This window comes from Carassius gibelio, chromosome A6, assembly GCF_023724105.1.
Source record: "Carassius gibelio isolate Cgi1373 ecotype wild population from Czech Republic chromosome A6, carGib1.2-hapl.c, whole genome shotgun sequence".
Lineage (NCBI taxonomy): Eukaryota > Metazoa > Chordata > Actinopteri > Cypriniformes > Cyprinidae > Carassius > Carassius gibelio.
In genome coordinates this window covers 23,702,129-23,725,971 of record NC_068376.1, presented here as the reverse complement: position 1 = coordinate 23,725,971, position 23,843 = coordinate 23,702,129, and the positions used below count along the sequence as shown (strand labels likewise).

The 23,843-nt window shown below is 37.0% G+C and overlaps 1 protein-coding gene across 4 annotated transcripts; it reads left to right on the top strand.

The window, feature by feature from the left end:
• Window positions 1–10,104: 10,104 nt before the first annotated feature.
• Window positions 10,105–23,105, top strand: LOC128015795 (sodium- and chloride-dependent GABA transporter 2). 4 transcript variants are annotated; one of them, XR_008183999.1, is made up of 17 exons: window positions 10,105–10,292; window positions 10,412–10,521; window positions 15,550–15,743; window positions 15,860–15,994; window positions 17,115–17,255; window positions 17,377–17,464; window positions 17,919–18,051; window positions 18,208–18,342; window positions 18,757–18,860; window positions 19,411–19,535; window positions 19,621–19,733; window positions 19,990–20,127; window positions 20,245–20,347; window positions 20,880–20,980; window positions 21,146–21,316; window positions 21,428–21,562; window positions 21,730–23,105. XR_008183999.1 is itself a non-coding variant. In XM_052599959.1 (16 exons), the coding sequence occupies exons 2-16, from the start codon at window positions 10,499–10,501 to the stop codon at window positions 21,497–21,499; spliced, it is 1,776 nt and encodes a 591-aa protein (XP_052455919.1). In that variant the 5' UTR covers window positions 10,105–10,292; window positions 10,415–10,498; the 3' UTR covers window positions 21,500–23,105. The 4 variants fall into 4 exon arrangements, 2 of the variants coding, with proteins under 2 accessions (XP_052455919.1, XP_052455920.1); XR_008183998.1 differs by having other exon boundaries at window positions 21,428–21,566; XM_052599959.1 differs by having other exon boundaries at window positions 10,415–10,521; window positions 21,428–23,105.
• The last annotated feature ends 738 nt before the right edge of the window (window positions 23,106–23,843 follow it).

Below are 23,843 nucleotides of genomic sequence, written 5' to 3'. Positions count from 1 at the left end.
ATAATTTGAGCTTTGTGACATTATCAGAAGATGGGTACACTGTTATCAAAAAGGGATGGACATGGTCAGCAACAGTAATCAGGTATGGCATTTAAACAATGCTCAGTTGGTACTAAGGGGCCCAAAGTGTGCCAAGAAAATATCTCTCTCACCATTACACCACCACAGTGTATTTTCGTCCACACAGCTGCCGCTCAATGGACAATCTCTGTAAACTCTAGAGAAGGTTTCACGTGAAAATCCTAGTAGATCCACCTTTTTTTTTTAAATACTCAGACCAGCCCATCTATCACCAACAACCATTCCACGTTCAAAATCACTTAAATCCCCTTTCTTCCTCATTCTGATGCTCGGTTTGAACTTCAGCATGTCGTCTTCACCTCATCTAGATTCCTAAATCTATTGAGTTGCTGCCATGTGATTGGCTGATTAGCAATTTGTGTTACCATGCAATTGAACAGTTGTACCCAACAGAGTGGCCTGTATATGTACTGAATGTGTGTGCTGTCTTTCATGGAGATTATGTGCCACTAATGGAAAAGGTTGGCCATAGACATTTTGCTGGCATCAGGTATAAAGCACTTTGAACAAACAGTTTATTTCCATGTTAGACACACAGAGATTAATTATAATCCTATCTACTTTCTAATAATTGCAGTGTCAAAACAGGTGTTTTGCTCTGTATGTGTAAAATCAGAAAAAGGCCAAACAGAGGAGCAAAGCACCAGGGTATTCACTATGCCATTTCTGCCTGTTGACTTCATATGTAAATTGAAAACAAGCGTTTTTTGGTAAGCTCTTATAGGAGCTTATGCTGAAAGTGTGTTTAAACAGCAATAAAGGTGTCTTGCGTATTCGATATGTTATGGAATTACTTTTGTAGTGTTTGGTTTATGTTTGATATTAGTCGTTTGGTGTACTCAAGGATTACTCATTTATATTATTTATATTCTTCAGTTGACACATATAAGGTACATTTTCTTAGTATTAAGTAATGTTTCAACAGGATGTAGGATAAGAAACCACAGTTGCATCTGTATTTTTAACTGAGCTTATCTGTATCACCTCATTGTCATGTCATATCAACCCTGCGCTGACCTTTACGGGTGGGGGGGGGGTGGAATTGTTGACATAAGATATAAAAACATTTTACATGTACCAATCAGACAAAAATTGTGTGGTGTATTCAGATGATGTAACCCCGAGTCTGTTTTCCTGTTCCTTTTATTTTAATATTTCATTCTTATCAATTATAATTATTACTTATGATCAAGGTAAACCGGAACCGGGAACACTTCCCATAACACCCAATGTATTTGCTACATCGGTAGAAGAATGGCATCTACGCTAATCTTAGTCAGTTTATCTCTTATTCTGAGGTCACCGTAGCCACCAGATCCAGTCTGTATCCAAGTCAGAGGGTCACTGCAGCCACCCGGATCCAAAACGTATCCAGACCAGATGGTGGATCAGCATCTAGAAAGGACCTCTACAGCCCTGAAAGACAGCCGAGACCAGGACAACTACAGCCCCAACTGATACAGATCCCCTGTAAAGACCCTGTTTCAGAGGACCACCAGGACAAGACCACAGGAAACAGATGATTCTTCTTCCAATCTGGCTTTGCTGCAACCTGACATTGAACTGCTGGTTTTGTCTGGTCAGATGAGAACTGGCCCCCCGACTGAGCCTGGTCTCTCCCAAGGTCTTTTCTCCATTCTGTCACCGATGGAGGTTTGGTTCCTTGCCACTGTCGCCTCTGGCTTGCTTAGTTGGGGACACTTCATTTAAAACAATATCGTTGACTTGATTGCAAATGATTGCACAGATACTATTTAAACTGAGATACTAGTTTAGATAGCTAGTTTAGATACTATTTAACTGAGATGATGACATCACTGAATTAAAAAAAAAACATCACTGTCTGGGCCAACCAGAAACCGTGGATGACAGGTGAAGTCTACAGACTCCTGAAGACATGGAACACTGCCTTCAGAGCAGGAGATGAGGTGGGCTTGAGAACAGCCAGGGCCAACCTGTCCTGCGGCATCAGAGAGGCTAAGAGACAGTACTCCAGGAAGTTAGCCCATCCATTCAGTGACAGCAGAGACACTCAGAGCCTGTGGCAGGGGATACAGACCATTATGGTCTACAAGCCCCCACCACAGACCTGTGACAACAACACCTCTCTGCTGAATGAGCTGAACACCTTCTTCCCTTGCTTTGAGCAACAAAACAGCACCACTGCACAGAAGACTCCACCTCCTCCCGGTGACCAGGTGATAACGCAGACCCCAGACAACGTGAGGAGATCCTTCAGCAGGATCAACGCACGCAAAGCTCCAGGTCCAGACAACATTCCTGGGCATGTACTGAGAGACTGTGCAGCAGAACTCACTGATGTCTTCACAGACATTTTCAACATCTCACTTAGTCAGGCTGTTGTTCCCACAAGCTTCAAAATTACCATCCTTAATTCCAGTCATGAAGAAGCCATCTCCATCCTGCTTCAATGACTACCATCCTGTTGCACTTACTCCCATCCTCATGAAGTGCTTTGAAAGGCTAGTCATGCACCACATCAAGTCTGCCCTCCCCCCTCCCTGGACCCTTTCCAGTTTGCATATCGGTTCAACCTGTCTACCGATAATGCCATCGTCACTGAGTCCACTCAGCACTCACACATATAGACAAAAAGGACTCATACGTCAGAATGCTGTTCATAAACTTCAGTTCAGCTTTCATCACAATCATCCCTCAACAGCTCATTTACAGTACAAACTGGTCCAGCTTAGGCTTAACACTTTGCGGTGCAACTGTCTGTTGGACTTTCTGACTGGAAGGCCTCAGGCAGTACGGGTCGGCAGTAACACATCCAGCACCATCACACTAAATACTGGGACCCCCCAAGGATGTGTGCTGAGCCCCCTCCTCTTCAAGCTGCTGACCCACGACTGCATACCATCACACAACTACAACCTCTTTATTAAATTTGCAGATGACACGACTGTGGTGGGTCCCATTAGACAACAATCTCTCTCTGAATGTGGAGAAGACAAAGGAGATTGTTGTTGACTTCAGGAGAGCACACACTCAGCATGTTCCTCTGACCATCAATGGTGCGACTGTGGAGAGAGTGAGCAGCACCAAGTTCCCGGGTGTGCACATCACAGAGGACCTCTCCTGGACTGAAAACACAGAAGCACTGGCCAAGAAATCACAGCAGCGTCTCTACTTCCTCTGCAAACTGAGAAGAGCCAGAGCCCCACCCCCGATCATGTACACCTTCTACAGAGGCACCATCGAGACCATCCTGTCGAGCTGCATCACTGTGTGATATGGCGCCTGCAACGCGTCCTGCTGAAAGACTCTGCAACGCAAGTGAGAGCAGCTGAGAAGTTCATTGGTGTCTCTCTCCCCTCCATCCAATATATATATATATATATGCATAGCTGCTTTTCAAAGTCAACTAAATGTATTACATAAGCCAATCCCCATGGTATAGTGTTCCCTTTGGAGTGTGCTTAATAACAAAGTGATTTGGGGTTAACTTGGCCAAATACTGCAAAAATGGAAATGTTAAGGTAGAAGTAGCATCAGGACCATGGACAGTGGCATAAAATAAAACCTAGTTTTCCTTTAAATTTAAAAAATGTCTAATTTGTTTCAGGTTTAATGCTTAGTACAATATTCTGTATGGTTTATATATATATATATATATGTATATAAATATATATATATATATATATATATATATATATATATATATATATATATATATATATATATATTACATGGATGTTGTAATGTATCTTTTAGAGCAAATACTTGTACTTTTAAGACTTTTGATATGATGTAGAGGGTCACATAATTATGTAGCAGCTTGTTTTGTAACAGTGTGAGCCTCTTAAAAAGTTATTGAACTGGAAGTGAGGGTAAGTGTCTCTATAAAGAAATACAGAGATGCTGTAAATGTATCATTAAGAGCAAATACTTGTTCTTGTAAGAATTTTGATATGATGAAGAAGTTCAGATAAATATTTAGCAACTTGATTGGTAACAGTGATAGCCTTCTTTGGAAAGGTATTGAACTGGAAGTGAAGTAATGCTGTGTCTATGAAGAATCACAGGTATGCTGCAAATGTAGGTTTTATGGCCAATACTTGTATTTCAAGACTTCTGATATGTTCTACAAGGTCACATAATTATTTAGCAGCTTGTTTTGTAACAGTGTGAGCCGTCTTTGGAAAGTTATTGAACTGGAAGTGAAGTTGTGGTGTGTCTATGAAGAAACACAGGGATGCTGCAAATGTAGGTTTTATGGCCAATACTTGTATTTCAAGACTTTTGATATGTTTTACAAGGTCACATAATTATGTAGCAGCTTGTTTTGTAACAGTGTGAGCCTCTGTTAAAAATGTATTGCACTGGAAGTGAAGTAATGCTGTGTCTATGAAGAATCATAGGGATGCTGCAAATGTATATTTTATGGCCAATACTTGTATTTCCTGACTTCTGATATGTTGAAGAGGGTCACAAAATTATGTAGCAGCTTGTTTTGTAACAGTGTGAGCCTCTTTTAAAAAGTTATTGCACTGGAAGTGAAGTAATGCTGTGTCTATGAAGAATCACAGGTATGCTGCAAATGTAGGTTTTATGGCCAATACTTGTATTTCAAGACTTCTGATATGTTCGACAAGGTCACATAATTATTTAGCAACTTGATTGGTAACAGTGTGGGCCTCTTTTAAAAAGTTATTGAACTGGAAGTGAGGGTCAGTGTCTCTATACAGAAATAGAAAGATGTTGTAAATGTATCATTAAGAGCAAATACTTGTTGTTTTAAGACTTTTGATATGATGAAGAAGTTCAGATAAATATTTAGCAACTTGATTGGTAACAGTGATAGCCTTCTTTGGAAAAGTATTGAACTGGAAGTGAAGTAATGGTGTGTCTATGAAGAATCACATGGATACTGCAAATGAAGGTTTCATGGGCAATACTTGTATTTCCAGACTTCTGGGATGCTCTACCAGGTCAGATAATTATTTAGCAACTTGATTGGTAACAGAGTTAGCCTTCTTTGGAAACCTATTACCCTGGAAGTGAAATAATAGTGTGTCTATGAAGAAACACAAGGTTGCTGCAAATGTAGGTTTTATGGGCAATACTTGTATTTCAAGACTTCTGGGATGCTCTACGAGGTCAGATAATTCTTTAGCAGCTTGTTTTGTAACTGTGTGAGCTTCTTTTAAGAAGGTATTGAATTGCAAGTGAAGTAATGGTGTGTCTATGAAGAATCACATGGATACTGCAAATGTAGGTTTCATGGGCAATACTTGTATTTCCAGACTTCTGGGATGCTCTTCCAGGTCAGATAATGCTTTAGCAGCTTGTTTTGTAACTGTGTGAGCTTCTTTTAAGAAGGTATTGAATTGCAAGTGAAGTAATGGTGTGTCTATGAAGAATCACATGGATACTGCAAATGTAGGTTTCATGGGCAATACTTGTATTTCCAGACTTCTGGGATGCTCTTCCAGGTCAGATAATTCTTTAGCAGCTTGTTTTGTAACTGTGTGAGCTTCTTTTAAGAAGGTATTGAATTGCAAGTGAAGTAATGGTGTGTCTATGAAGAATCACATGGATACTGCAAATGAAGGTTTCATGGGCAATACTTGTATTTCCAGACTTCTGGGATGCTCTACCAGGTCAGATAATTATTTAGCAACTTGATTGGTAACAGAGTTAGCCTTCTTTGGAAACCTATTACCCTGGAAGTGAAATAATAGTGTGTCTATGAAGAAACACAAGGTTGCTGCAAATGTAGGTTTTATGGGCAATACTTGTATTTCAAGACTTCTGGGATGCTCTACGAGGTCAGATAATTCTTTAGCAGCTTGTTTTGTAACTGTGTGAGCTTCTTTTAAGAAGGTATTGAATTGCAAGTGAAGTAATGGTGTGTCTATGAAGAATCACATGGATACTGTAAATGTAGGTTTCATGGGCAATAGTTGTATTTCCAGACTTCTGGGATGCTCTACCAGGTCAGATAATTATTTAGCAACTTGATTGGTAACAGAGTTAGCCTTCTTTGGAAAGCAATTACCCTGGAAGTGAAATAATAGTCTGTCTATGAAGAAACACAAGGTTGCTGCAAATGTAGGTTTTATGGGCAATACTTGTATTTCAAGACTTCTGGGATGCTCTACCAGGTCAGATAACTCTTTAGCAGCTTGTTTTGTAACTGTGTGAGCCTCTTTTAAGAAGGTATTGAACTGCAAGTGAAGTAATGGTGTGTCTATGAAGAATCACATGGATACTGCAAATGTAGGTTTCATGGGCCATAATTGTATTTCCAGATTTCTGGGATGCTCTACCAGGTCAGATAATTATTTAGCAACTTGTTTTGTAACTGTGTGAGCCTCTTTTAAGAAGGTATTGAACTGCAAGTGAAGTCATGGTGTGTCTATGAAGCAATAGAGAGATGTGGTAAATGTATAATTTAGAGCAAATCCTTGTTCTTTTATGACTTCTGATATGATGAAGAAGGTCAGATTAATAGCAACTTCATTGTTAACAGTGTGGGCCTTTTTTTGCAGACGTATTGAACTGGAAGTGATGTTATGGTGTGTCTATTAAGAAACACAGTGATGCTGCATATGCATGTTTTATGGCCAATACTTGTATTTCAAGACTTCTGATATGTTCTACAAGGTCACATAAATATTTAGCAGCCTGTTTTGCCTCAATGTCAGCCTTTTTTTAAGTTATTGAACTGGAATTTGTGTCAGTGGACAAGTGCATAGGTATGGATCTTTTTCAATGTCTACACTACATACATCTACAATACAAGACTGGATTTATGTTAACTTGGGTCACATAAATATATCGCTACTTTAGCATGTTCCCTTCTTTCAAAAGCTGTTGAAGTGGGTGACTTGTCATTGAGGAATCCCATAAAAACAGTGATGGTCAAATTAAATATGTGAAGCACAAATTCTTTATAATCCATCTTGAAGAAAGTTTTGCCATAGTTTTTGAAATGTTCACCCAAAATCAACATTGTGTTTTCTGTCATGATTTCTGAATACTTGTCAATAATCTGATGGATTCAGTACCAGGCAAAGTAAAATTTTTGCAGGATTGCAGACATTAATCAATGCACATGAATTGTGAGAGTTTAATGTTAAACAAAGATTTCATAAAACAGAAAAACATCAAAGAGTTCAGCCATTTTTTCCAATCAAGACCTGGAGAACACTGTTACGTCTTTCTTATACTTAAAATCAGACAAAAACAACAAAGGTGAATAAAATGCAAGACACGGCTGTAGTATGTTCTGTATGATCCAGACAAGATGTTCCAACTTGCTTCGGAGAAGTTGACCCATGCTTTTAAAACCTATTAAAAGAAATCATATGTCATTGTTAAAACCAACACATCAACACAGTTCATGTTCATTTTGAGGTAAATAAATATATAAAAATGTTGTTTTAACTATGCCATTAACTATGTTCAAGAGATTACACTTGATTTTCCACTTGTCTGAATTGTTAAATTATACACTAAATTATACTTTATGTACGTTTATTATTTTTTAATTCTTAAACATATCTTCAAACACCATCTGTATAATTTCTATTGTTGCTCAAGGAAAACCTATAGCATTAGAAGACATCATGTAAGTGATATTTGCTGGCACATTTGTGGTTGGCTCTAGAATACTTGTCTGATCGCACACAATGAAAAAAAAACATCGAACTTTTTAGACGGTGCCTAACGAATATCCAGCACTACGTTGGACATTCAGCGGACATTCGCTTCTAAATATGCCATAAAAACAATATTTGGCCATTTTGATCGATTTTGAAACCATTCTGTTTGGTTCACAATGATGTCGCTGATCAGAATTTGCCAAGAAAAACTTTCTTGCACATATAATTTGAAAGTTATTGAACGCGGAAATGTGGGAAAAGTGGCGAATGTGCGAATATAAAACCAACTTTACCCAAGTAACTGGACACCATGCCATTTGCTTTGCCAAATGCCATCAGGAAAGAAAGAATGCTGACATACCTGAATCGAATATGTTCTGTTTGTGCTTCACTACGCAATGTGTAATTGCTAGAGAGTCCATATGACATTCTCCAAGCATAATCCTCCAGAACTACTCATTCAAGTGAGTGTTTGTAGAATTGAAACAAATTAGGCCTACATAAATCTAGGTGGAATACAGATGCTGGAATACTGGTCACAATCAATTCCATTTTTGACAATGTTTAAGGAGAGATATAAGGAGTAGACCTGTTGTTAAAAAAAAAAAACTTTCCTCTATCATGCAGTAGTACTTTCAAAACATTGCGGTTTGTGGAATGAAACGCCATTTACCAAATCAACAGTGGCCTCTTGTGGTAGACTATAAGAATTGCGTTTTCCCATCGAAATTCAACAACTAGATATCATCTCGAAATTCAACTGTAAATGTGTTTTGAATTCTCGTTTGCTCTTTACTTTCAAAGATACACTGAATCACGTTATCTCTAGTTTAAAGACGAACCCCTGCGTTAAAAGAAATACTTACTAATTGAAATTGTAATTAAATGAATTAAATTACAAGATTCAAAAGCAACCAACGTGTTTCTAAAAACAAATTAATTTAGACGTGTATAGATGGTAACCCTCGCACTTCTATTTGCTACTGTAAAACACATTAAAAATTCTGTCAACTGCCGGCTTGATAGGTTATAAAAGCTTGAAAAAAAACTGTATTCAAATATTTGACAGTAATGAGGACAACACACAAAAGTAAAGGCATAGGTTTTATCTCTGAGAGAAGGAAAGAACAATGACGAGTTGCCTACAAGAGACATGCATTGCTTTCATAGATGTATTGATTGTTGGTATGATTGTATTAAATATGCTTGTGTACATGATTAATTAAAGCAGGCAAGGCATTTATCTGTACTACCAATATCAGCGCGGAACCAGGTTTACTTAATAGACACGAGTCGACTCGACACTTGTAGGAACAGATTCCTAGTGATGAAAAAGGAAAAACCCGGAGTGGAGCTACAACCACTGACTACGTTTTGAGCGGGGAGGGGAATTCATTCGCTCCGGTCCATTCACAAACCTTGTTCCACACCGGATGAAGGTCGGTGTTGCTTGGTGAGCAGAAGTTTGATGCTTTGCTTCTGTTGCAACTATGTGTCCGTTGGCGGAAATGTAATAAGCAAAAAAATAGATAGAGCACAGTCGTAATTTGCGTAATTATTTCTAACTGAGGCCGATAATGATTGAAACATGTCAACATTGACTTCTTTGGCACCGGGATTATGGTGGTCTTTTTGAAGCATGCAGAGACCAGAGCCAGGCTCAGATGTTGAAGATGTCAGTGAAGACATCTGCCAGTTGGTCAGCACAGTCCCTGAGCACTCTTCCTTCAATGTTGTCTGGGCCTGCAGCTTTCCATGAATTCACTCTAGATAGTGTCCTTTTTACATCAGCTGAAGCCAGACAGAGCACCTGCTCCTCAGGGGAGGGCATGGATTTAAGTGCCTGTGTGTTATTCAAAGCTTCAAAACATCCATAGAAGTCATTCAACAAGTCAGGGAGGTGAGTGTCACTGTTGTTGACATGTGATGTGATTTTATAATCCGTTAGGGCCTGGATGCCCTTACAGACATGCGTCTGGCATGCTTAGTATCGCAGAAGTGGTTGTTAATTTTCATGTCCATACTGGCATTTTGCTTTCCTGATGGCTTTGGAAAGCTGAGCTCCTGCTGACCTGAGAAGCCCTTCCTCACCCAGTTTGAAGGCAGCATCCCTCTGTCTGAGCAGGGCATGGACCTCAACTGTTAGCCAAGGCTTTGGGTTGGCATGCATAATTACAGATTTTCAACAGTGACATCCTCAACGCACTTCTCTATGTATCCAGTCACAGAGTTGCATATTGCATATTGTATATTCCTCCAAACAGACGTGCCTCCCTGAACATGTTCCAGGCCGTGTTCTCAAAGCAGTCTAGGGCTAAAGTGGCTCCTTCACATGCTGTCATTCATTGTTGTTCAGTTATAAGCCCCGCCTTGATGTTAGACACACACGCCCAAATACACACACACGTGATTCTACACTGTCGGTACTGTATGGACTCGTTTTCCCTTACGAAAGGTGGAGAGTATGAGAGGGGTGGGCTTCAGCGACTGCATTTTAACCACCGAATCACACTGAATTAAGCCTAACTTCATCGCGTTAGACTTCCTGAACTTTTGACCCGTCGTCGCCTGCATCAGGTAACAGCTTTTCGTTATCGGTCTGCATTGTTTTCAGTGCTTTCTAATTTATTGACGAGGTTCAGTTGAGCGCTGAGAATACCTGTGTAGTTGAACTGTTTTGGGATTTTGTTTTTTAGCAGTGTTTCACTTTGCACCCGGCGTCTCCTCCTCAGCGTGGGTTTGAACAACACTAGTGTTCGGCTGCTGAATATAGGCCAAAGGGCATGAAGACAAGCGCAATAACGGAGTAAGTTTCCTCCTCCTCTATATTCAGATCATAAGGGACAATACTGTCTCTGCTCCGTGACGATAAATAGTGCGTTCGTCAGGGTTGCGTCGAGTGCTGTTTGTGGTTATGATTAAGCATGTGCAGGCAGGATATTTAACGTTACCCGCCTCACTCTAGTCAAAATGCCACCTGTCACAATAAACCTGTTCCTTTGTTTAAATTGCATCTTTAATGTATTTTTGGATTTCGTTAGAGAAATACCTTATACATAGAAGTTGCAATGCTAATGAACGCAATATAATGCCATGTGTTTATTACTGTCTTTTAAGGACTTGTCTTTTTTCACCATGAACATTTCATCCACATGAACATGATTTGGCTGTATAAAGAAAGTAAAACTTTATCATAAATTTGTGACATTATATTAGCTTAACAGTTGATTATGTCAAAAGTTAGTTAATAGAAAGAAACATGTTGAAAACGTACGTTTCTTTTTGTTTTATATATCTTCTCCATGGACCTCCTGGAGTATCTATACTGGTCCCCAGGTGTCAATGGGATCATTACGAAATGTATCGGCCTGTTTAATTTATTTCACATATTGTAAGGTCACCGCACTAAACAATTAGAGCAAGAGAAGGGAATGTGACTAAGCACCCTGCAGTGCCTCTTGTTTTGGGGACACAAAATTATTTCAGCTGTGAGGAGTTGTGTAAATAACATGTACTCATTGCCATCTACATTTAATAATAATAATAAAAAAAGAATATATATATATATATATATATATATATATATATATATATATATATACATACATACATACATACATACATACATACATACATACATACATATACATACATACATACATATACATACATACATACATACATACATATATACACATACATACATACATACTTATATACATACATTCATCTTTTTAATTATTGTTATTATACCAACAAATTATTATTGGGAAGATTACCGCTCAAGACTTCAAAACAAATATATATATTTGATATATATTAACAATAGGCTATTTTGTTAACTGATGCTCAAGGCTCTTTGTTTGGATTAAATAAGGATGGTATACTGTAAAAAATGACTGTGATTTTAACTGTAAAAAACAGTGAAAATACTACAGTATTATAAAATGTACAGGGAAAAACCGTAAACTGATGTTCCCAGAATTCTCTGCATTGCATTTAAAATTTTGTTTGAATTTGATGTTTGTTCTTTTAAATACCTATGTTTCTTCGTATTTTTTTCTTATCTGTTATGTTTATTATGGTTGTATGTTACATATAATGCTGTTAAATTAATGTTCATTTCATATTTCAGGAGTATTACCATGATAGTGTTAAGTGCTTGTGTGAATATTAACATTATATCAATTTGCTGCTAAACTCCTCATATTGAATGTCTGCATGTTTAATTCAGAATATTTACCATCTGTGGTATGAAAATGATTGCTCAGAGATGCTGCTGAAGTGAACAAGTCTTTGTAGAGTTGTAAGCGAGAGTGCAGATGCAGCCTCCGCGTTGCCAGATCCAGCTATTATAATTCTTTTTTTTTACTTAATTTGACAATTTAGAAAGTTGATAAAGAAGGGAATTGTGGTTTAGGGTCAGTAATATCTTTCTTATCTAATTTCCAAAAGATTTGAAATAATTTTGGTTTATTATTTTTTTTATATAGGGTTTTGGTTATTTTAAATACAATATTAATAATACACAATAATTGCCGGCACTTAAACTGGCAGAACTCCCATGGTCCATGGACAGGTTATTGCTGACAATGACGTTCAGTAAGGGGGGAGGTATTACCTGTCAGAAACATTATCAATGCTGTCAAAACCTGTAGCATTTAACACTTAGTTAAACAAGTAGGGTACATAATTAAATGAAATACCCTAGCCATTAAGAAATCTATGCTAAGTCATTCAGTATAGTAGTTAACCTTTCACAAATCATGCTATAAACATTGATGAGAGCACTAGACAAAGTTATCAGCTATATATTGGTTATAAATAAAAACTATAACAGCAATATGTATGGCTGCATGAATAATAAACAACTGATAAATTTTTACACCCCATAAATATAGTAAAGTATTAACAAACTTTGATGCAATAAATAGGGTATGATTTAAAAATGAACATCCCTCCAAAACAGAGAAAACATCTTTCACAAACATCTACATTTCTGTCTCTTTTAAAGTGTTAATAGTGTATATAATTAGTTGTATTTACAGGGGTTATTATACCACAATTCTATAATAAGGGGGTTATTATATAAAGGCACCAAGTGTAGCAATCGATGCTAGTGCAAATAGCAAAAAAATTTTGTGATATGGTATTTACACTAAGTGCAAATAGCTATAGAATCTATTCACGCTATGTAAAAATGTTACTACTTATTGCAAATAGTGGCAATTATCTGCACCTCAGTATTGTAGTACATTGTAAAACAGTATGCAATATTAACTTACTGCGTGTAAATTGACATTTTAAATCAAATTATTAAATGGATGCCACACTATTGGGACAATAAAGCCATCCATACACCTATTCTAACCGTACCTGATACTTTATTTTCAAATTTTTATTACATTCTTCATTTTCATTTAAAGGTCCCCTTCTTCGTGATCCCATGTTTTAAACTTTAGTTAGTGTGTAATGTTGTTGTTAGAGTATAAATAATATCTGTAAAATTCTAAAGCTCAAAGTTCAATGCCAAGCGAGATATTTGATTTAACAGAATTCGCCCATGAAAAAAAACGACCCGTTTGGACTACAGCCCTCTAGTTCCTGTAGTAATGACGTCACTACGATGAGGTTTTTTTTTACTAACCACCGCCCACATGAATTCACAAACAGGGGGGCGTGGCCTTGTTGCGCTCCAACGGAGAAGAAGGAAGAGCTGATTGTTTTTGTCGCCATGTCGTTGAAACGCTGTTTTTTTTTTTTTATCTTGGAGTCCAATCATCTTTGTTTGGGCTTCCCAGGAACGCTGTACTTTGAGATTAATGGTTACAATTTATGTTTAACTCGGTTCCCGAAAATTATAATGCACATGTAAAACTATGTGCAGCTCATTTTGCTGAGGACAGTGAGCTTCCTCAATCTCAATCAGTTTAATGCGGATTCGCGCAAAGATTATTCTTGAAAGACGGAGCAGTTCCCTCTTTGTCTGGAGAAGGTGTTGTTTATGGACCACAACTGGTAAGTGTATTTTATTATTTAAGTTGGTGCGTTTAACAGTTTCTGTAACGTATTACACAAAGGGAAATGCCGTTTAGCTTTGTTAACTAGATGTTAGGGCTGTGCAAAAAAACGAATGCGATTTTCATGCGCATCTCAGTAAATACGCTCCTGTGACTATAAATACATCTCCAGCACGTGCGGTGCGTTCTAGTCCAATCATGTTACCAGGAGGGCAGCCTGCTCTCAGCTGCTGTCGAATCACAACACAGTTACCGCTGGCCCAATCAGAACTCGTTACGTATTTCTGAAGGAGGGACTTTATAGAACAAGGAAGACATCAGCCCGCTTTGTGACAGTGAAAACAGCAGTATACATATAGGTGAATTGTGTGAAAAATACTGTGTTTTTTTACACGCGAAACATGAACACATGTTATATTGCACATTGTAAACACAATCAAAGCTTCAAAAAAGCGCGTAAAACTAAAAAATAAAATGCTATTCTGGTGTGATAAGAAATTTGAAACGGGAGAAAAAAGTATGCGAAAAAGTGGATTCGATCCCAGGTCGATCACGGCGAAATAAACACATCACACATTATACCATCAGCGCCACTAAAACTGATACTCATTGATTGTCTTTTGTAGTATTGACTAGCCAAATCACACATTGGTGGGTGGAGTTAGTGTAAATAGCTTTAGCTAACAAGGTGGGCCATGTACACTAAGTGTAAATAGACACTCCATTACAAAAAAAACCCCGGACCTCACTAATTTTCAAAGTCTTTTTTTACGGCCATGTCAAAGACAGAACGAAACAATGCTCAATGATCGGGAATAGAGATGGGGTAGTGTGAAGAGAAAAAAAACAAAAAAAACTGAGCATGTGTTGATGCACAGTATACAGAGAATTTGACTGAAACGCTAGTATTGAAACATTTTGCATTCTACTTATGATAAAACCTATGATAGATTCAAAGTTTTGTGAAGAAGGGTCACTGGGAGGAAACTTTTGAGTGGTTTTTAGAATCAGTGTACATAACCATGACTATAAAATATGTATTTTATGTATGGAAAAACATATTTTGAGTTTTTATATTTGGGATATGGTCATTTGCATTGCAATGTTTAAGGCAGATTTTTAATTGCATGGTTTTGCTTTGGAAATGCATCTTAGTGAGCAAATAGTAAGTTATATATTTTTTATTTGCACTTACCAGGTTTAAAATGTTCATGAAATATAAAAAAATATATATTGCAGTTTTGAGCTGCTGAATGTTTGAGAAGCTGCTCTAGGTTAATATGAAAATGTATTTACTAATGAATAAAGTCTCTATTGAGTGTATGTGCAAATTTTTAAATTTAATTTAAATCTTGTACAAGAACTACAGCAAAACAAAGTTTGATACAAGAAAATATATTTTTATCAATAATTTGAGAAATTGAATACTACTGACTTCAATGGATTTCATTCAATTCCTTTGAGCACGACTGCTCTAAAACGGTCTAAATATATGATACCTACACATTCAAAACATCATTATTACCTGTGTGAAATTTTGAATGTAAATGTAACTGGTAAGAAGTCTTTCATGACACTACATATGCTGGGGTGTGAATTTGATAGGTGCTTGATATAAAATAAAAGGTGCTTTTAAAAAGTCATTGCATCTGGCGTTCATGAAAGAGTGCGAACCCTGTGGAACTACCAGATGGTGCTGAACAAAGACTCATTGCTGTTTTTGACCTTTACATGTTTTAATCACTGGTCTTTTCTAAATTTTGTTTGTGCTTCTCTGCCATCAATGTTTTGACAGGTGTTTGCTTTCTTTGTAGTGAAATGCAGCATGATCCAGATTTGCAGTTTAAACTGGCTTATTCAGATTCAGAAAGAAATAACACAGGCATTAAAACCCGAGCAAGAGGCCAGTGGTCCAGTAAAGTGGAGTTTATCTTAGCTGTTGCTGGCCAAATCATTGGTTTGGGAAATGTGTGGAGATTTCCATATCTGTGCTACAAGAATGGAGGAGGTTTGTATATGCTTGCACTGTGTGTGTGTGAGTTCTATTAAAAATAATTTTACCATTTCTTTCTGCACTTTGACAATTAATTGTATTATCTTAATTTCATTTTCACCTATTTTTAGGAGTGTTTTTCATTCCATATGTGGTCTTTCTGTTTGCCTGCGGCATTCCTCTTTTTCTTATGGAGACTGCTTTGGGTCAGTACACCAGCCAAGGGTCTGTCACCTGTTGGAGGAAGATCTGCCCACTATTTGAAGGTGAGATTTCATTGATTCACCTTTAATCACTTTTAATATCATTGTTAATGTACAATGGAGTAAATGCTGTTGTGTCAACCATATTACTGTATGTTAAATTTAGATAGTTGTAGTGGTCTAGTAAACAGCCGTAGAGACAATAGTGCTCAGAAATGTGAGAAGCTTTCTGTTTGTGGCAGACTTTAAAATATTAAGGTTGCTGCTGCTTATTGAATTTTCCCAGTTTTTAGTAGTTTTCCAGAGCCATTACTTTAACGTTTTGTAAACGGTGCAGTTATTCTAAATATGTAATCCGGTAATAAATTAATTCTTGAAAAATACCTTTATAATTTAGAAATTGTGTGTAAGGTTTATCTAAAAATGAAAAATTAAGGCACCCACTTTGACATTTTAGGTATCAAAAATATAATACTATTTTATACTATTATACTACTTGGATCCATATTTTGGATCCACAAAAAAAGTATGTACCGTATTTTTTGGACTATAAGTCGCACCTGAGTATAAGTCGCATCAGTCCAAAAATACGTTATGGCGAGGAAAAAAACATATATAAGTCGCACCGGACTATAAGTCGCATTTATTTAGACACAAGAACCAGGAGAAAACATTACCGTCTACAGCCGCGAGAGGGCGCTCTGTGCTGCTTAGTGTAGACTACAGGAGCACTGAGCAGCTTCTCTGACAGCATAGAGCGCCCTCTCGCGGCTGTAGACGGTAATGTTTTCTGTTAGTTCGTTTCTCTTGGTTCATGTCAAATTAATTTTAATAAATTAGTCACACCTGACTATAAGTCACAGGAACTATGAAAAAAAGTGTGACTTATAGTCCGGAAAATACGGTATGTAAGCCTGTATGAACATGCTTTTACTGTTCATTCAAATCAGAAGTTCTTTGCTCTGAGCCTCCACACCTGCCTTTCTCCTTCCATTCTTATTCCCAAATGCTAAAATAAATCACCCATAAATAATGGTTTAATAAGTTTGTGATTTGTAAAGTAAAGCAATAGTTAGAAATGAATTAGTGTTTTGTATTCAAATATATTTCCTGTGTAAATTCAAAGATAATTCATAAAAAATAATCATTAAATAAATAAATATTTTACATGTATATTCTATAGGTCTGGGTTATGGGAGTCAGGTGGTCGTCCTCTATTCCAGTGCCTACTACATCATCATTCTGGCCTGGGCTTTCTTCTATCTCTTCTCTTCTTTTAGTGCTGAACTACCGTGGGCTAGCTGCAGGAACTGGTGGAATACAGGTATGTTATAAAACTAGTTATTGTGAAGAGTTATTTGTGTAGTTGTGTAGTTATTGTCTTTTTTTATTTTCGATGGATCATGTTTTGTAGAAACTTTTTTTTTTTTCTTTCAACCTAACAGAGAACTGTGTTGAGTTTGACCAAATGGGAGGGACAAGAAACCTGAGCTTTATGGAGAATGCATCATCACCTGTTAAAGAATTTTGGGAGTAAGTTTATAAAATACCCAAAATGTTATTATTATTATCAGAATTGAAGATTTATATATACTGTGTATATATATATATATATATATATATAATATGTGTGTGTGTATAATATAATGTTTTATTTGCTATTTATATGTTTGTTTGTTTATTTATTTAAAGTAAGTAATAATTCAATTATTTAAACCTTTAACATCACAGAGAAGGCCTGTTAAGTAGTGAATATAAAACTTCCTAGTTATGCTCTGCTTTAAGTATTTACGATGTTGTGCAAAATGTCTTTCTTTAGGCGACCATATTACAATCTCATTTATAATAATTTAAAGTGCAAGTATGATCAGTTCAAATGCCAAATGTGTAATAATGCTAAATGCAAGCATAACTTTCAATTCGTCATTGTTGATACATGAATTTGGAAATAAAGTTATGAGAGAATTACACAGAATGTATTTTGTAGGAGACGAGTATTGAATATAACTGGAAGTATGAATGAGCTGGGCAGTTTGAGATGGGAGCTGGCTCTGTGTCTTCTACTGTCCTGGATTATTTGCTACTTCTGTGTGTGGAAGGGAGTGAAGTCCACAGGCAAGGTGAGAACCAATTGAAAGGCATATATATATATAGATATATAGATATATATATATAAGCTCAGTGGAGTTGTATATTGACGGTTGATGGTGTTTATATGCATTTAAATCAGGAATGCTGGATCTTAAAACGGGAGTGTTCTTTTCTTGATTTTTCAGGTTGTATATTTCACTGCTACATTTCCATATGTTATGCTACTGGTGCTTCTGATACGAGGTATTACGCTGCCTGGAGCCATCGATGGCATCAACTTCTACCTCTACCCAAACCCAGCACGCCTTGCAGACCCACAGGTAAACAAATCTCACATCTTTTATGAGTGGTGATGGTAGGAGATGATTAAGCATTTTTCACTTGAAAAGACATGTGCAAGTAACAAAATGAATAGTACTTTATTCATTACTTTTGTTTATAATGATGTACACTCACATGACGATCAGACCAGTCAAATCTGTAGCCTAGAAAAACTATTTTCCCTTTCACAATGGCAGCAATGTTGAGAACACGCAACCAGTTTAATGTTACTCATGTAACTTGCCTATTTTGCAACTTTTTCATATTCCATTATGGAATAAATTAATAACAGGTTTACTGGTGCTTTACTGCATCAAGTTGGATCGAAAACATGGATGTTTCTGAGTGGGACCAGACCCTTCATGTGTGATGGATTGGTCAGTAGTTGTGAACTTGCTCTCTCTCGCCACCAGGTATGGATGGATGCTGGAACACAAATATTTTACTCCTACGTTCTCTGCATTGGGTGCCTTACAGCTTTGGGAAGCTACAATAAATACAACAACAACTGCTACAAGTGAGCGAACCCATGTTACGAGAACCCATATTCAATTAAATTTACATTGAAATCCATAAATGTATGTGTGGAGGCAACAGATGTTCTTACCTGTATATATGCAGGATTCAATATAACAAGAACATTTTTCATTTACTGTATTTTTCGGACTATAAGTCGCACCTGAGTATAAGTCGCATCAGTCCAAAAATACGTCATGATAAGTTAAAAAAAACATATATAAGTCGCACCGGACTATAAGTCGCGTTCATTTACAACCAAGAACCAAGAGAAAATATTACCGTCTCCAGCCACGAGAGGGCGCTCTATGTTTTCAGTGGTAGACTACAGGAGCACTGAGCAGCATAGAGCGCCCTCTCGTGGCTGGAGACGGTAATGTTTTTTCTTAGTTCATTTCTCTTGGTTCATGTCAAATTAATTTTGATAAATAAGTCGCACCTGACTATAAGTCGCAGGACCAGCCAAACTATGAAAAAAAGTGCGACTTATAGTCCGGAAAATATGATACTGTGATGGGTTTAGATAGCATTCTTTGTCTTTCTGCTTCTAGAGATTGTGTTTACCTCTGCCTGCTAAACAGTGGAACCAGCTTTGTAGCTGGCTTCGCCATCTTTTCAGTTTTGGGCTTCATGGCCTTTGAACAGGGGGTCGATATCTCAATGGTAGCAGAGTCAGGTAACTTAAACAACAGCAGCTCCTTTGAGTCATGTCCTTTATGTCATTTCCTACACATTAAGTCTCAAATCGCTTGTTTTGCCAGGTCCTGGTTTGGCCTTCATTGCATATCCACGAGCTGTAGCTATGATGCCTCTGTCTCAGCTGTGGTCCATATGTTTCTTCCTCATGATTATTCTGCTGGGGCTTGACAGTGAGGTGAGGGCACATCATCTCTCAAGTACATAATGTGTTTGACTGTGTGGAAACTTCAGTTAGGTTTCTATTAACTCCTGCTCAGGTGAAGTTGTTTAACATAGCATATGTTTAATATACTACAGAAAACTGCATTACACACAGTATCCTGTTAAAAAGTACCCCAGGTTCATGACTTTTGTGCATGCAGTGTACAGTAAATATGTTTTCAGGGTAGTACTACATTATAACACTAATTACACCTCTTTCTCTTTTTCAGTTTGTGTCTTTAGAGTCTCTCATGACCGCCATAACAGACATGAATTCCAACTTCTTCCTCCAAGGACACCGTCGTAAACTCTTCCTCCTCCTCATTTGTGTGGGCTGCTTTCTCATTGGCCTCCTGATGGTAACAGAGGTGATTATATTCATCAATAAGCCATTACCATGGGTTTATTTTGTTCTTAATGGTCTAAGTTAGATCACTTAATGACCAATGTAAAAATATGAGCTCTCTTTTGCATCGGTTCAATAGGGTGGCCTGTATATCTTCCAGTTATTCGATTACTATTCCTGCAGTGGAATGACCCTCCTCATTTTTGCCATTGCACAGTCAATATGTATTGGCTGGTTTTATGGTGAGTGATAATACTGGATCGACGCTTAAAATCATGATGTATAAACCTGTCTGCCTTGCACAACTAATATAATAATGTTCTACTCCAGTATTTGATCATCATTTGATGAATTACTGCAGCCACGATCAAACAGATTGTAGGTTTTTGTGTGGAAATACTGTGGTAAAGATAGCTCCACTTTTCGGATATGCTATTCAAACACCATACTTTACAGTTATACTATTCAGGGACGACTTTACCAGAATAATTGGAGCATTAAGTACTTTCTTCAAGGACGCTAGTGGTGCTACAGTCACCTTTATTTAAAACCTGCAGTTTTTGTGTTGTTAGCTAAGATTTTCAAGCAAAGCCACCACCATACCATTCAGCATTGTGTTTATAGTAAGATTCTGGACATGTATCATAAACAATAAGAAAAGAGCACAAAACTGGTTAGGCGTCTTTTATTATGTGCAGGTTATTTATTTGGTCACCTCCTTCTTATTGTTTTGTGTATAACCTCCTTCCTCTGATTGTGTCTCTGGTTTTTCAGGTGCTGATCGTCTGTATGACAATATTGTTGACATGATCGGTTATCGTCCTTTGACATTAATGAAGTACTGCTGGAAATATATCACTCCTATTGTGTGTATAGTAAGTATGTGATTTGCGTGATTAAATGTGATATGGTCATATTAAGCAAAGAATTGCAGTTTCCAGCAAAGTAAAACTTTATGGAAGAACATCAGAGCTCTTTATTATGCTTTCACCACTTACATTCACTTACACAACATTTAATACATGTCTTTGCTTCTTTAGGGCACATTTGTCTTCTCTTTGGTCAAATTTACTCCTCTAAAGTTTAACAACACATCTGAATACCCGTGGTGGGGTTATGCGGTTGGCTGCTGGTTCACCCTCTCCTCAACATTGATGGTTCCCTTATGGATGATCTATGTTGTCCTCATCACTCCTGGTACATTGAAACAGGTAATTCCACGCATGATTTAACCGTAAAGAACACTAAATTATATTTAAAAGTATAAAGAAGCCATGTGCAAAGCACTGAACTTGCAGCTATATGCTTTCACCTTTTTTTAGAGACTGCGTATCCTTTGCACTCCAGCAAGTGATCTACCTTTGACATCAGAAAGACCAAAAGAAACCCTGTGACAAAAAATTATTATCACGAGGCAGTGGACCAGCCCCATTTTGGATGGACCAATGCTCATTACAGTTGGTATATGATTAGAAAATGTTGGATAATGTGTTATTTTCAGTAAGAAAGATTAACCAGAGCAGCTCGCTTTGACAGACTTTGTGCCTTGTAAAAGAAGGACAAGGCACGTTTGGTTCATTTCAATCAAATGTTAGGGTGTAACAGTATTTTTTTTTTTCTTTAGGTTTCTATGGGTCAGTCATGCAACACTTTGCTGTTTTGTGCCTATAGTCAAGAGCTGGTGTTTTGAGAAAGTGTTACAGAAAGTAAATCATGTTGGGGGTTTTGTATTACAAATATGATAACATTTATAGTAGATTCAAGAAAATTGATTAACCAAGAAAATCCATATTTTGGAACTTAAATCTGCTTAGATGTGCAGTCAATATTCTATAGTCTACCATCTATATTTTAAGTAAAAATGCTTAATTTAAGGTAACATCTATAGGTCATTCAAGCATATGTAAATTTTTATAAGTGATGCACTAGAAAGTTCAGTGGTTAATATTTTAATAAATGCTCCATTAAAATCAAGAGTCAAATTATTGAAAATGATTGCTCGTTGAAATGGGTTGGTGACCGCAGCTTGTTTTTACTTTAAAGATTTTTCTGAAGCATCCAAGCAAATATTAAATGGCTAGGTGAAAGATGAAAGCAGGGTTAAAATTGTTAGAGAATGAGGTTAGACACGATTGCGGTCAGGCATGACAGACTGTGTATACAGACTGTATATATACTGTACTGCTGTTTTACTGAGGTATGGTTAATGTGATTTATTAATGTTAATAATTAACAGTGTAGTTGATACAATAACAGTCAATGAAAATTCTACATTTGAACTGCCACTTAATTTGCATGACCACAGGAGATTAAAGTTGTATGCAGTTTAAGGGGGAAAAAAATGAAAGTTTTTAAAGTAAGTTTGTTTATTATTCTCAAGAATGAGAAGCCAGTGATGATGCTTTTCTTTAGACTACAACTGGGTTGAAGGCTAAAGGCCTCCATACAAAAAAAAACTACCTTTCTAATCTTTTTGTATTCTATTTTCTTTACATTTTATTATAAAATTATAAAAAATAACTCTAACTTGCTCTATTCTTTTTCTATGCTATCTGTTTTCTTTTTATTTATTATATTATTTAAAAGCCCTTGCTACAAGTACTGCGTTTAAGCTAACTGAGACTTGTTATAGCACTTATATATCATTGATCTTTTGTTGTTTTTTGATTGCTTCCATTGTCCTCATTTGTAAGTCGCTTTGGATAAAAGCGTCTGCTAAAATGACTAAATGTGAATGTACACACTCTGGCCAAAAAGGCCACTAAAACGCTGGCAGAGGATGAAAAAGCAGAATGTCTGCACTGCTTAACACTGTGTTCCGGGGAATAGAAGGGAATGGATTTCTTGTGATGTGAATTTATAAAGTGGGCCACTTACAATGTAGATTAATTAGTCAATTATGCCTGTACAAATTTTGTACACAGTTTGGTTTCTAAAGCAGTTAATTTTAAGAGTAATGAAATGCCAAAGTGATTTAATAAACAAAAAGTTTCTACACTATTTGCTAAAGTGGTTATTTTGAAGTATTAAATCATACAAAAATGTTTTTATATTTCAAAGTGTTTGCATATAATGACAAATGCCCCTATATTTTTACGCTGACATCTACATCACTGACAGTTTTTCTAGAGGCCTTTTGTCTCAGATTGTGCATTTGGGGTAAATGGTTCCTCTAGCGGCTTTTTGTTAATTGAAACAAACTTCCTTGTTGGTTGATGGTTTTATCTTCAGTAGTTCCATCATGCATGCATTTTGGGAGATTTTCTACAGTTTTAATAAATACTGGATGGATGGATGGACGGACAGACAATTACACTCTTAGGTTGGAGTTAGAAAAGATAAGATTTAAAGAAATGTTTTTGAAAGAAGTTAATTATGCCCACCGAGGCTGTATTTATTTGACCAAAGTGCATTAATATTAACAAATATCAGGGGCGTAGATTACGATCATGGAAATTCGTCCCCCGCACTTTTTTGGTCAAGTTTGTTCTCATAGAGGTTTTCAAGAGCTGGTGTGAATAAATATAGATTTAAACTCAAAGAGACGGGATAGTCTGCATATGATTTGATATTTAATTCGGACCCAGAATACTGCGAGATGGACACCACAGAGCGCAAACACTCCTGTAGTGTGTGTGCGTTTCATTCATACTCGAAGCCGGAGGGCGCTCTCGCGCAGAAAGCCATTACAGGAAATTCCTAATATGGGCAAAAGCGTCCAGCTATTGCTGTATGAAA